The 15,123-nt window shown below is 39.4% G+C and overlaps 1 protein-coding gene across 1 annotated transcript in view; it reads left to right on the forward strand.

Moving 5' to 3' along the window:
• Positions 1 to 13,360, forward strand: part of ly75 (lymphocyte antigen 75) — a 33,142-nt gene extending 19,782 nt beyond the window's left edge. Inside the window, exons 22-35 of the mRNA XM_030048365.1 lie at positions 851 to 959; positions 1,203 to 1,363; positions 2,015 to 2,141; positions 2,896 to 3,116; positions 3,249 to 3,411; positions 4,053 to 4,217; positions 4,322 to 4,444; positions 5,287 to 5,472; positions 5,622 to 5,845; positions 8,669 to 8,867; positions 9,070 to 9,231; positions 9,399 to 9,515; positions 9,978 to 10,160; positions 11,927 to 13,360. Of these exons, the coding sequence (XP_029904225.1) occupies positions 851 to 959; positions 1,203 to 1,363; positions 2,015 to 2,141; positions 2,896 to 3,116; positions 3,249 to 3,411; positions 4,053 to 4,217; positions 4,322 to 4,444; positions 5,287 to 5,472; positions 5,622 to 5,845; positions 8,669 to 8,867; positions 9,070 to 9,231; positions 9,399 to 9,515; positions 9,978 to 10,160; positions 11,927 to 12,102 (2,316 nt within the window). The 3' untranslated portion in view covers positions 12,103 to 13,360. The remainder of the gene's footprint in view (positions 1 to 850; positions 960 to 1,202; positions 1,364 to 2,014; positions 2,142 to 2,895; positions 3,117 to 3,248; positions 3,412 to 4,052; positions 4,218 to 4,321; positions 4,445 to 5,286; positions 5,473 to 5,621; positions 5,846 to 8,668; positions 8,868 to 9,069; positions 9,232 to 9,398; positions 9,516 to 9,977; positions 10,161 to 11,926) is intronic.
• Positions 13,361 to 15,123: the final 1,763 nt, after the last annotated feature.

Raw genomic sequence — 15,123 nt, forward strand, 5'->3', positions numbered from 1 at the left:
TAAAGAGCATGAGTGCCAGTGTTTTAAATTTATCAAACACTTAATGCACCATCCAGGGGCTGCTGGTGAATTACCTAGGAGCTGGAGACACTTTCATAATCCAATAATACAGCCTCAACTAAATGTTGACACAGTGCTATTGACTTGCCTGTCAGTGTCCCTGGGATGCTGGCACTAGCAAACCTGGCAGTGATTGCTGAACAGTCTCAAAATATAAAGAATTACACATTTTGGATTGCTGACAGTCGATACCTAAAACTGGTAGCATGACAAGCTTTCCATGGTTTCCTTAGTGACCCATAAAGCTGTGCAAAGGTTGATTGAATGGAGGGGTCTTTAGACAAAAAATGGAATAAGCACATATTGTATCAGTGAATCCATCCAATGACGAGAAACATGTAAACGCAGTCATCAAATTACATCCATATTCCACATGTTTTTCCCCTTGAGTCCTCACTTAATTGAATGAATGAATGAATGAATGAGTTTATTTGTCATTGCACAACAAGTTACAACGGAAATGAGGATTGCTACTTCAGCACAATGTATAAAAATTAATAAATTAATAAATAGTTAAAAAAAAAATTTTTTTACCATTGATGCCCTTAACTGATAATGATATCCCACTGCAAAGTGGTCTTGATGACATACAAGCAGGCTAACAGGAACAATAATTGTTTTATTGTTTAGATAGACTGTTAATCAAAAAACACTTCACTTTGGTATGCTTTTGCTGGTCATCTGCATTTAAGGGATTGGACTATGCAATACTGAATTTCTCTTTGTATCTAAAGCTAAACAGACTTTGCTCCCAGCAAATGATTTTGGTTATGGTTTTGTTATTTTTCAGTGCTACACAGTGGTTAAACCTTTTCGGCATTGGACATTCATGCAAGCCAATGAGGAATGCAAGTCCCTGAAGGGAACTCTGGTCACCATATCTGACCAGGTGGAGCAAGGTGAGGGCATCTATGCAGCTGTTCTGAGCACTATGTTAAATAAAGATTGGTCCATACATCCAGCTGATCATGACTGGTGTTGACTACCTGGCATGTGTCACATTTTGATTTTAAATCCTTAGAAAAAACTTTCATGTTGATCAGTAAAACAGCAGTGCCTGGACAGCTTTGGCTTCAGTTAATTAAAGTTTAAATGTGTGTAGTGACCCACTACAAAATTTATTTATGTGTTTGTGTGTTTAGACTTTATCACCACACTGTTGCCAGAAATGGAGAAAATAGAGAAAATATGGATTGGTCTGAAGCTCAAAACTGAAGACCCACAGTGGATGGATGAATCCCCGGTCAGCTTTGTGAATTTTAACCCCCTGCTTCACGGCATGCTCAGGCCGATACGCGTCAACGTAAGTTTCCCTTCCTTTTATTACTGTGTTCATGCTGACTTCAGACAGTGAATATGGAGTTTTGTTTTACTGTGCATCATAATCCAGTCAGCATGGATCACTGGAAAGTCATTTTACTATTTAATAATAAGTAAGTAGGGTTAGACAGATTTATTGGCTTACAGATAATATTGAGATGATATCTGCCTTTCTTCTGAATATCAAATACTGCTGTGTCCATGTATCCCCTCAGATATGAAAGAAGTTATTCTCTTGCGCTTTTTGTCTTTGTTCATTTGGTTTATTCAAACATTACACTTAAAAGAGATTTGCTTTAGAAATAGTTTATTTTTTGCAAAGTAGCAAAGTAAAAGCCCTTTGAGACTGTAAACAGTGATATTGGGCTTTAAATAAACTTGAACTTGACATTAATTAAGGTTCAGTTCCATTTAGGTGTAACAGAGCCAGGGCCCTGGCGCTGTACATGCTGGCTCACTGGAATGGCTCTGTTACACCTACATGGAACAAAATCTTATTAATGTCATTAGTAACACCTGTTTCCTTGCTGATTCATGTCAAAATGGCTGCTGTGACAAAGGTCTATTTGCATTTGTTCTCTTTTAGCACTGGTGTATGGTAGCTCACACTTGTTTGTTTGTTGTTTGTTGGTAGTTGCTTACAGATAACATGGAGTTATGTGTCTTTATGATCACTAATAACAACTCTGCCATGATGGGTACCTGGGACTACACCACCTGCAGTGAACAACAGCACCTGGGCATTTGTCAACACTATGCAGGTAAATCACGACCACTAGTTAAGTAATTAGTGCCACAAGAACAGCACTGCTTTCATACAGTTTATCAAATCATTTAACACTGCTTACAGATTTCCAATTTTACCAACAACTAAACAACTAAATCTCAATCCCATGTTTAACACCATGAAGGGAAATGATCTAGTCAGATAGAAATGATTCAGCATGGTCACTTTACAATGTCAAGTGTGTGTTCCTGTGTGTTACTAAAGTTTAAAGAAATGGTTGCTGTAGCTTTACCTGCACAGGAATAAGGCTATGGGTTATCTTAACTACAGGTTAGTTAAACTAAATCAAAGGAAAGATGTTTTTAAAAGGCAGGTTAGTTCCCATATGTGGAGTAACATGAACTGTTAAGATGTTAAGATGTGAATGTCACATAATAGTTTTATGTGACATTCTCTGGGTAAATCTTTATCCTTGAGTAGTTGTGTTTTTATTCTATATGTACGCTGTATTTGTATTTTCACACTCTGATTACCTAAAGTTGAAAAATGTGATTTATTGAGATGGGCATCAACAATCACAATCATCTGTCTATCACAAATATTTGTTGCTTATGTGTGTGCATAAGTTATTAATGCTTTGGTGGCTTAGAAGTAAAGGCTAACTTGCCCCAGTTCACTCCCATCCATCCATTGTTTTATAAATGTGAAACTTGAAAGTTGCAGTGGTTAGGTAATTTCATCTTGTGAGCTCTTAATCAATATGAATATTTGCTTCTCTCTGTTGTCAGACAAACCAGAGGAGCCCAAGTTTCCCTCAGAGCTGCTCCACATCAATAACCACTCCATCCTGCTGCTTCAGGGCAATCTTACCTGGCCCGAGGCCTTGAAACAGTGCAAGGACAACAACATGGATCTGGCAAGTGTGAGCGATACTTTCCTGCAGTCCGTCCTCACTGTGCACGTAAGCCGTGCACGCACACCCATGTGGATCGGCCTCTTTAGTACAGATGTAAGTCTACCAAACAAAGGTTTTTTTTTTTTTTTTTTTTTTTTTAAAGAATCAGACATTCTTTAATTTATGCTGGCTTATTTGTGTGTTTTTTTGTTTGTTTGTTTGTTTGTTTGTTTGTTTTGTATTCAGGAAGGGATACACTACCACTGGTCCGACAACAGTCACATCGTATTCAGCCGCTGGTCCTCCGAGGGCACTAGTGGCTCGTGTGTCTACTTGGACACTGATGGCTTCTGGAAGGCTACTGAGTGTGAGGAGGAGCTAGGAGGCGCTATCTGCCACGAACCACACAGTGAGTGATAGTGCAGGAGTTTAGAACAAGTATTCTGGATAGGGGAAATCAGAGCATTTTATATATTAATTAATTCTTATTAGGATTATACTAGTTCAGCTCGGTGTTTACATCACAAGCTTGAAATACTATACAATCCTGGCCATTGTCTCTGTCAACAAGTAGATATAGAGCTACAAACTTTCTTATGGGGGAAACAAAATATGAATTCCTATTACTGTTAAACCCTCGTCGAAATGCCGGTACACACAAATTTTCATTGACTGCTTGGTACTTGGTAATTTCTTTCACTTCTTAGTTCATACTAACTAATTTGGATCTATCTGGGATAAGACAAACAAGGCCGTGGAGCTACATGTTTATCTTTTGTTCATTTTTATTATTTTTAAAGCATTTTGTATCTTTGCCATGCTCCATAAATGTGGATTGTTCTTTTTGTTAATCCAGTGATTAGTGGTTGTGATTGTCCAATCTTGCTGTAGTGTCTTAAGAGAGATACATTCCCATATATTAGGATGGCCCTATGCTCTAACCTGACTTTTTTCTGCTTATTTTCATCAGACTCTTCGGTAGATTTGGTAGTTTTTGTTAAAATCTTGCACTCCAAACAAAAAATAAAATGTTCATCTTATTTATAATAGAGGAGACCATCACTACACCAGAAGATGCTATAGTGAAGTGTCCCCACAAAATCAACGGTCCAACCTGGTTCCCCTTCAAGAACAACTGTTACTCCTTCCAGCTGGTTTCCTCCAGATGGGACCAGTTTAACAGAGGGCTGATTCGTGACACCTGCAAGGATCTAGGTAATGATTTTATCACTACTAGCTAATGAGATTTTTAACGGAGATGTATAGGAGACAAGATTTTGAAAATGTTGAGGCTGCTGAGCGTTGCATTTATGTTTCAGATGAAAAAGCAGAAATCCTAACCATCCGGAATGCAGAGGAGAATGAGTTTGTCAAGCAGAACCTCATCCCCTTCAGAAACCTGGTCCAGTTTGTATGGCTGGCTCTCTTCAAAGATGACAATGGTCGGTATTTGTACTAAAAAGCTGTCCAGTAGATGTGTATCTGTGGTCACTATATGCGATGCCCTTGTTTATTTTTATTTGATAATCATAAGTAATGCACGGTCAACAGTAATTAATTTAAATCACTGAGGATAATAAGTTTTCAAAACGTATTTCCATGTCACAGGCTGGCTGGGAGTCTCAGTTCAAACATCCAAACATCAAATAAATAACAGGCATCTACGATATTTCTAGTACAAACATTCACTGAAAAAGCTCTCATGAATCCGGTTGAATGAATAAATTACACTGCAGTATTTTTCAGTGGACACATTCGCTTTCCCAATCTCTTCCTGTTCTTCAGTGCAGTTAAAGCTGCACCAGGCAAGTTTTTTTCTATCTAGTATGTAGTAAGTGTCCCATGCCCACTAATTCAGAGGTTGTAGATTCACCCAATTTTCCAGATGAAGTCTATGTGTAAGAAACACACCCTGCCTCTCCCACAGCATGTCATTAAATGAAACTCAGAACTGAATATATAAATATTTTCCTGAACAGCAGCAAGTTAGCACTTCATCCAGCTGACCAGCGTTAGTTGTTCTTCTCACCTCCTTCTGGTGTAAAGCATCACGGACCACCCCGGCTGGTAAAATTGGGCGTGCTATGTGCACTTTACTGACATCACGTCATGATTTCTCTGTACTGCAGTTCAAACACCTTTCACCTAACTTCTGCCAGCATACCAAGTGGATGAGTGTAGCTATGTAGCTTAAAAGTTTGAATTCAGGTGATCTCTTTTGAAATGAGTTCTGTAAGGTTTGATGGGATTGTCTGTGTCTTTTGGTCGTTGTGTTCTGCTGTAGATAACCAGATGAAGTGGTATGATGATACAAATGTCCAATACTCCAACTGGAGAAATGGCAGACCAGACATTGAAGGAGACTTCATGGCGGGTCTGAACCCTGATGGTGTATGGGAGCTCATCACATACAGGCCGTATTTTGCGGACTTCAAACAGAGAAGCATTGTGGCCTGCAAACTGGACAATGGTCAGTGGACTCCACTTTTCTGTTAATTGGTCTTCCTTATCCTCACAGTTTATCTTTTTTGCAAACATTTCATCTTTCAACATCTTCAGCATCAACTTAACATCTTTTTACCTTTACATATTTGTTTGCTCTGATCCTCCCCTCTGAAGAGTCAAAAGAGCAGTACTCCCAGACATTGAAGGATTTCCAAAACTATGGCAGCCTAACTTACCAAGTTGTTAAAAGAAAACTGAGTTGGTTCCAGGCCCTGGAGGAGTGCGGTCGGCGTGGAGGGCACCTGGCAAGTGTCCACGACATCCAGCATGATGCACATTTGGGGCACATCGCCAGGACAGATGGCTTCCCACTCTGGATCGGCCTATCCAACCAGGACGTAAGAACCCCTGTTCAACCAGAACCTGCGCTTTAAATGTTCTTATACAGAATGCTTTAATTGATTTATAATTGATTCAGTTACATTCACTTGATTAAGTATGACATATTGGATCCTGTACAGGCATACCATTCAGATCACATTTCTGTTAACATGTAATGTCATATGTTTCATTCAGTTTCCATTTACATTGGTGTTACACAGTAGAGGCGACCAGTAGTGGATTTTTGGGGCCGATAATCAGTATCAGTATTTGAGATGTAAAAAACTTAGGATAACGATGTAATGTCAGATGTTTTATTCAATCCATTTCCATTAATTTCCATATACACAAAAACACATGTTTCTGCCAAGGAATAATCAGCTTTGGCAGTCAAATAGTTGTAAAACAGATATGTGGTGGAGCCTTCATACATTTGAACAAAAAACGTATTAACTTCTTAACACAATCTGCACCACCATCTGCTCTGCTGTAACAGGCTACTCTCCCAACTCTCATGCTCAACAAAGTATTGTAAACAATGGAGTCTGCTGGCAAAACTAATGATTACACAGTTTTCAAATGATGTCAAGTGCTGCATGGGAACAGCCCTGATACCACCAGTTCCCACTGTAATCTGCCAGAATTTAAATAAATTTTGAAAACAATCCTACCAGCAGGAATTGGGATAGGATTTGTGGTATTGCTGCTGTAAGACTTTTGATATTTGCATTAACACCACGGGAAACATACTGTATCCTGTTTGTTGCAAATATTCACCACGACCTAGCGGTGTAGACTGATTCAGTTATAGTGGAAATTAGTGTTGCAAAGGGGTGGAAAGTTTCCGGTAAATTTCCCGGAAAGTTTCCAAAGATTCCCGTGGGAATTTTCACTCTGGAATATTGGAAATTTTCAGGAGATTTTTGCTTTCACTCTTTTTCCAATTTTTCCAAAAATTCCCAGGAATATTCGGCTCGGGAATTTTGGGAATTTTCGTTTTTTTTTTTGTTTTTTTTTTCTTGTTATCCATTTGAATGAGGTGTTTAAAAAGTTTCCATGGAAATTTAAGCTTGGGAAATTTGGAAATTTTCATTTTTGTTGTTGTTAACTTAAGGTGAATGGGAAAAAAATAAACAATAATCAGTAAAATGAATGTCAGCATCAATATCACCACTTTTTTTAGTTGCTGAGGGGGACATACAGTGCTGTGAAAAAGTATTTGCCCCGTTCCTGATTTCTTATTTTTTTGCATATTTGTCACACTTAAATGTTTCAGATCATCAAACAAATTTTGATATTAGACAAAGATAACCCGAGTAACTATAAAATACAGTTTTTAAATGATGATTTCGTTTATTATGGTAAAAAGGCTATCAAAACCTACCTGGCCCTATGTGAAAAAGTAATTGCCCCCCCTTGTTAAATCATGACTTAACTGTAATTGACCACTTTTTTTGGAAAGCTGAGTTCAATTTCACAAGCCACACCCGGACCTGTTTAATCAAGAAATCATTTAAATACAATCTGTCTGACAAAGGGAAGTAGGATAAAGCAACACATCATGCTGCGGTCTTAAGAAATTCAAGAACAGATGAGAAACAAAGTTATTGACATCTATCAGTCTGGAAAGGGTTACAAAGCCATTTCTAAGGCTTTTTGACTCCAGTGAACCACAGTGAGAGCCATTATCCACAAATGGTGAAAACTTGAACCTTGAACTCACATTTGCCAAAAAAAACATCTTGATGATCCCCAAGACTTTTGGGAAAATATTCTGTGGACTCACAAGACAAAGGTTGAACTTTTTGGAAGGTGTGCATCCCGTTACATCTGGCATAAAACTAACACAGCATTTCATGAAAATAACATCATACCACCAGTCAAACATGGTGGTGGTGTGATGGTCTGGGGCTGCTTTGCTGCTTCAGGACCTGGAAAACTTGCCATAATTGATGGAACCATGAATTCTGCTCTCTACCAGAAAATCCTGAAGGACAATGTCCGGCCATCAGTTCATGACCTCAAACTCAAGCGCACCTGGGGTAAAACGCACCAGCAAGTCCACCTCTGAATGGCTTAAAAAAAAAAAAAAAAAAAAGAAGGTTTTGGAGTGGCCTAGTCAAAGTCCAGAATTAAATCCAATTGAGATACTGTGGCATGACCTTAAACAGGCCTTTCATGCTTGAAAACCCTCCAATTTGGCTGAATTAAAACATTTCTGTAAAGAGAAGTGGGGCAAAATTCCTCCACAGCGATGTAAAAGACTCATTACCAGTTATGAAAATTCCCGAAAATTCCCTGGAAATTCATTATAATGTAACATGTTTGCATGCATATCTGCTTATAACAAACCAAAATGTTTATTATGTATACATGTGTATGACCAGGTGAATGCAGTGAATATAAATTCCCGAAAATTCCCTGAAAATTCCCGTTTATTCCCATTTATCCCTGTTAATTTCCAAAAATGCCCATGGAAATTTTCCGACTCTGAAAATTCCGGGAATTTGGCAACACTGGTGGAAATCGACATATACTGACAAAAAAAATAAGTCTAAATGTTGAGTTCAACAGTTGTAGAATCAAGGTTTCTTGTCTGCTTTGAAGGCTCAGGTCAGTTTTATTGAATTGTGGGTCTGTAAAGAGCTTTTCAACCGTAACTGTGATTAAGGGCTTTAAATAAACCAAAACTAGAACTTGATGAGCCAGCATCAGCCAGCCAGTATATCCGCCGGGCTGTAATGCAGTGTTGTGGTGGAAGACACACCACAGCACCTTGTATGTCTCGTCTATTTCCCTGTTCACCAGATGGGCTAACATGACTGTCTTCCTCCATGCAGGCTAGCAGCTCAGCCTATGAGTGGTCTGATGGGACTGGATATGAGTACAGTGCCATCTCGCAGGAGGGGTCCAGCTCAGTGGATCAGCAGACTGGCTGTGTATTTATTACCCACACTGGAAGCTGGGTGAGGGCCGACTGCCACACCTTGGTAGAAGGCGCCATCTGCTACAACACCACTAAAACCACCTTGTCCCAGAGTAAGATACTGGCATTGTCCCTCTTGCAACATGCAGGATATGAAAATGATAGAAAATCCGAAAAACACTGAATTATGTTGACCCACCTACCACTGAATCCTTCAGGCATTTCAGTGGTCATAATAGTCGTGTATCTGCCCTTCCACCTATTTCTGTTGAAGTTCAACTGTCTTCTACCTGTGTCTGTGTTGTTATGAATCAGGGGCCAAACTGCAGGCAGCTCCAGTGACCAAAAACTGTCCCCAGAGCAGTGGTGCAGCCAGCTGGGTGCAATACCAGGACCACTGCTATGCCTTCGACATGAGCTTCTTCAACTACAGCGTCTACAACATGGAGAAGGCCAAGAACATCTGTCAGAATCTGGGTGAGTCTGCCTGATTGCACTATTTATATTTAGACCACTATTGTTGTGTTCACAGTAGGAATTCCAGAAATTGAATTCTGAAGGGCCATAATTAGTATTTGTGTGGATTTGTAGTCCATTGTAGAAACAACATGGCTTCTAAGGTTGGTGCCTTTGTTTTCTGACAGATGCTCACCTGCTGACTATAAACACCAAAGAGGAAAATGAGTTTGTTACAAAGTACATGTCCGATAACCCTCTTATCACCAGTCGAGTATGGCTGGGTATGGACCTTGATACTCAAGGTAAGCTCCATAATTTGAAATACAAGCTAGACAGTAGGCAAAGTAGTGTCATGAATAATAATAAAATAAACAAATGCATGCAAACACCTAATAAGTAATTACGGCAGCCCTTCAGCCTGTAGCAGAAATTAGACCATGGGTGCATTCCTCTCTTAATTTAATCACATAACCCATGACTGAAGACACTAACTCCTGTTGAGTAAGATAACACAATTTTCATCATTTACTTGTATCCCATGACTGGACTGTTCACTTTGTTTATTGCCGTTAATGTATAATCCTGTGGTCGTGTTAACCTTCTCATTTGAATCTGATATTTACTCTGGACAATTGACAACTGTGTACACATGCAAGCACACACCATGTGAGGTTTCTATTGTGAGCAATGATAGCCTGTTTGTCTTTTTTTGTTTCTCTTCGTCTCTCTTCACCTTTCATCACCACCTCCTTGTCTTGAACCAGGCAAGCCTGTGGCCTGGTTGGATGGTTCAGCTCTGGCCTTCTCTAACTGGAAGAATGGGGAGGCTGTTTCTAAGGTGAGCTCAGAAGCTCCCTGCGCTGTCATGGTGTCGGCAGACAAAGGCGTCTGGAATCACGTCAGCTGCAAGGATAACCACAGCCGTGTTGTCTGCAAAGTCGCAGCAAGTGAGTAAATACTGCGCATCCCCACCTTTTGATTGTGCATACCGTAACTACACTGGACTGATAATTAATGTTCAATATTCAAATTGCTAATGGCATCCTTTGGATTTCATAACTCATTTTATATTGAGCACTTAGCAAATTCATATTTTTTTGCTCATAGGGATTGGTTAAAATTAAATAGTACCTTGACCTTAAGAGTCAAGGTACTAGAGTAATGGTTGAGCAGACCCCGATTCAATATGACTGTGATTTTGTCTCACAAAACCCATCCAACCAACCCATTTTGGTTGTTAGATATGACTTGGAAAAGAATAACGGCAGTAAAAGGAAAAGGAAACCTGTGATGATTTTATTTGTTTTACACTGCTGCTGTGCGAAAGAATGAAAGAAATAATGAAATTGCTGGAGACCCTGGAACCCTGTCAAAGACACTTAGGGGTCTCCAGACCTCACTTAAGGAACCACCAGAGCAGGCAATAGGGACAGTGAGGTTAAATGTGTCTTTTTAGGCTTAAAAGATTTAAAAAAAATAAAAAATACGTAATGCTCTGCATATAGTAAATGGAAGAGTATAAACAATTTTTAATACAATAGGCAATAGGATATAACAGGGTCCTCTACAGTTGTACAAGCAGCTAGAGCACATCGTCCATAGTATAAATACCAGTATTATACTCTACTACAGGTGGCCATAATACTAAAAATATAATGCATGTAATTTCATGTACACATGGTACTGACCAATGAAGAGCCAGAAAGCTTATTTAATTTCCATATATTACCTTATGGAAATATTATCCGTAACTGACTTACAGACACATAATTTTTTATGATTCTTTGTATCAGATTATACACAGGCTTCTGTCTGTATGAATACAATACAGAAATCAAATAAGTTGTCTGGCTTTTCATTGACCAAAATATTGTACAGTCTGTACACAAAATTACATCTGTTCACATGTGGTGTGTTCTGGCAACCCATAATCCTAAACCATCCACCATGACATGACATCAGAGGGCCAGTAAATTACAGTGCACATGCAGCATCATCATAACCTCCAACCACCAGCCATCAGCCATAGAAGACATGAGATCATAAATTATATTTGACAACGAGGCTGTTTTGCAGCTGGGATAAATGAGATTTTAAATGTTTGTCATAGACACAGACAACGTGCAGATGGTATTCATTCAAGATAGAAGCTGTGTCAAGTTTTGTTTGAGAGGCTGATTAGAGTGCCTTAGCATAACATGACCACTAAGTGACCTGGACTTGGATATCAAAGAGGTTACTGAAATTAAAAGAATACTCATATGTTTTGGACAAAATACCCTTTTTGCGATTTACCCAGATTAAGACGAGATGTTCGATACCATTTTCAACTTGGTGCAGTATCATGTGTACACAGTTTATCATGTGTATTTCAAATACATGTGGTACACTGTATAAATAAGACGTGTCAGAGTTGCTTGAAGGTTGACTCCCATAGACTTCAAGTCTCTATGCTAAGCTAACATGAAATACCACTTACAAGAACCAAACCAGTGGATGTACAGAGGTGAAAAAGGTATCAAATATCTTGTCTCAGTCTGGGTAAGCTGCAAAAAGGGCATTTTGCCCAAAACATTGGAGTATTCCTTTAAAGCTTGTTTTGATCTTAACGGCACATCTCATTGCTCAATAATATAAAAAAAAGCTACACTGAAAACACCTGATCGACAGATTTCCTCTCATCCCTGGCTGACCTGCATCCTCTGCTTCTCAGGGTCTGGAGGCTCTCCGGTGGCTCTGGGTTTCTTCCTGGTGGTCGTCATCGCTCTTCTGTCAGCCATCGGCTTCATCATCTACAAGAAGAAGAGAGCCTACTTCTCATCCACTGTCCGCTATAAGAGGAACTTTGATGAAGCGGACACCACCAGTATTATAACAGAAGCTGATTGAGCTTACTTAAATAATCAGCCTCAGGAAGCAACAACGTGCCTGCCCTGTTTGCATTTTGGAACTTCTCAGCAACAGCAAATGCAGCTTGCCCATTTTTTTTTTTTGGTAATTATTTATTTGAGTTTCTCTCGTCATTGTTGACAAATTGTGAATATGCCCCAAGTTTGGTTATTTTATTAGATTTATTTTTAAATAGGAGGGTACCAATAATTATCCTCCTGCCCCTCCAACAATAAGCTGATCCAGCCCATTGATTTACATGATTTTTTGAGATCCTGGTCTCATACAGGAAATGTTTTAAGTTGATTTCAACAAATATAGCCTACAGTGTGTCAAAATTATAACTAAATCTCCCATTCATTTATCACTGATTATGCCCAAATCCCATGTTTGTGTGGCTGTTATCAGACAACCAAATCATGCAGTTTTGCTTTAAATTTTAAAAGGTAGTGTCAATAAATCTTATCCAAACTGTTATTCATCAACTCCTTTAGATTTCACCTCCAAACATGCATTTTAACAGCATGTGAAGCATCTCTTATTAATGGAAAATATTGCTGACTGTGCCTTTTACTGTAAGACTGTTATTTCAGAAAAGATCAGCTTTCCAGAAGAAAGCACTGGATAGTTTATGTGCATTGTTCCTCTGATAAGAAATATTTATATATACATATACTCATTCAGTTGCCCTCTTAATGACCTAATGGTAGGCATTCAGTAGTCAAATTTTAATTGTTGAAAGAGCTTCATTTGTAATCCTGCTGATTTAAGAGGTGCACCACGTCGTCTGAGCATCAAGACGACTCCGAAGCACACCTGTTTGTAGAATGTATACCTTTGTAAATCAGCCTTTCCTATGCACTTAAAACTACTGAGCAAGTAAGCACTTTAATAAGTCATGGAGCAACAGTTCCTGCTGCATTCAAGCACAATGAAGTGTGGAGATGATTTTTTTTTCATTATTGCTTTCTTAAGGACTCTGGAATTGCACTGGTGGTTGCTGTAAATGCTTTGTAAATATATGATGTATGTTTTTATAACTGAGAACTGAACCAAAGATGCTTTGAATCTGTTGAATGTTGATAGCCTTGGCATTCCTCTGATTTTCAGGAATCGCCTCAGTAGGGTGGGTTCTGCTTGCTAACCCATTCATATCAAGACATAGACCAAATGTTGTTCTCCCATTACACTGGTCATAAACACATCTCTTCAGCTCACATCAGGTACAGTGTCCTTTCAATAAAATGACCTGTCTTCAAAGACGCATTCCTGTGGTTTTCTTTCAAATAATCATTTTGATTTACTTAACATGACAGGTGTGTGTTAAGTAGTATGCATGCAAAATAATTCTTTGTATGCAATTAGTTGAACTTGCCAAGCTAGCAATGATATTTAAAACTAGACTTTGCTAAAGTTTCTGAAGAAACTTTACATGTGCTTGCCACCATTGCGTTTCTGATATTTTCCAGGCAATTTTGAGTGGCCACTAGGATGTCTGTGGGTAGCTGCTATGGTGTATTGGGTGGTTGCTAGGGCATTGCTAGGTAGTTGCTATGGTGTTGCTGATGGTTGCTAAGGCGTTGCTAGGTAGTTGCTGTGGTGTTCTTGATCGTTGCTAGGTGGTTGCAACGGTGTTCTTAATGGTTGCTAAGGTGTTGCTAGGCGGTTGCTATGGTGTTCCCGATGGTTGCTAACGTGCTGCTAGGCGGTTGCTACACTGTTCCTGATGGTTGCCAAGGCATTGCTAGGCAGTTGCTATGCTGTTACTGGTGGTTGCAATGCTGTTGCTAGGTGGTTGCTATGGTATTCTTGATGGTTGCTAAGGTTCTGCTAGGCAGTTGCTATGGGGTTGCTAGGGTGTTTGGGGTGATTGCTAGGGACTTGCATTGGTGTTTGGGGTGAGTGCTGGGATGTACTGGCAGAAAAAGAGGGGAAAATCTAACAAAACTAGGACGGGAAACTCCTACTCATGCTGATAGGAAGGTCAGAGGTCAAACTGAAATGCAAAGCAGTTCCTCGAGAGTAATGTGTTGCTCAACAACACTCGAGTGGAGCAGATGCTTGCTGACTGCGGCTTGAATCCAGATCTTGCCTCAGTGACTCTACTTAAAAAAAATAAAATCAAATAAACTGAGATTGGCATTGAGTTTATTTTGAAGCTAGTTAAGCCAGTAATTGTGATATTGGTGAGGCTGGCTAAGAAAAATAGTTGAGCCATTTCTACAGTTTCTGAAGAATAGGCCCAATTAGCCCACCAAGTTAAAAAAAAAAAAAATCTGTTCAATTTTAAGGCTAACTGGCTACAGACAGAGACAGATCGGTCTCCATGATCTTCTTCAGTGATGGCTTTGTTTTCCTCACCGTGGTACTGAATTTCAGGCAACAACAAAACCCACAAAACATTGTGTGGTTAACTTAAATTCTATTATTTCACAGTTCTGACAGGTGACATTTTATTGTAGTCTCATAGATTAGCATGGTCACCTCACAGCAAAGACCTGGGTTTGATTCTGTGCCGGAGACTTTCCTATATTGAGATTGCATGTCATGACATGTGAGCCATTTTGGCATGATTTACCTCTGGGGGCTCTGGTTTACCCACACAGTCCACATGCAAGTCAAAAGGTTTGGAGACTGAATTGCCCATAGGTATGAATGTGAGTGTGTGCGATTGTCTGTCTGTCTATGTTAGCTCCTGCCTTCGGCCCAGTGCATGTTGGGATAGCCTCCAGCCCTCCTGTGACCAGGTTGATGCTAGATTGGCGCAGCCAGAGGGAACCTCTGCAAAACTCTCATGAGAGATGTGTGCAAGCTTAACCTTACCCTAAGACTGAAACATAACAATGGCAACACCAGAGGCAGTTGAAGAGTGTTTACTTTGGAGATTTCTTAAAACAGGGATTTCATATTTATGAATTCATAATAGGTTAGTTATGAGGGAAAAAAAAAACTATTGAATGACCATTGTTTTTTTAGTGTTTTGGGCTGAGTTCAATCATAGCAGGTCAATTTGGCTCGCCA

Source organism: Myripristis murdjan, chromosome 3, assembly GCF_902150065.1.
Source record: "Myripristis murdjan chromosome 3, fMyrMur1.1, whole genome shotgun sequence".
NCBI lineage: Eukaryota > Metazoa > Chordata > Actinopteri > Holocentriformes > Holocentridae > Myripristis > Myripristis murdjan.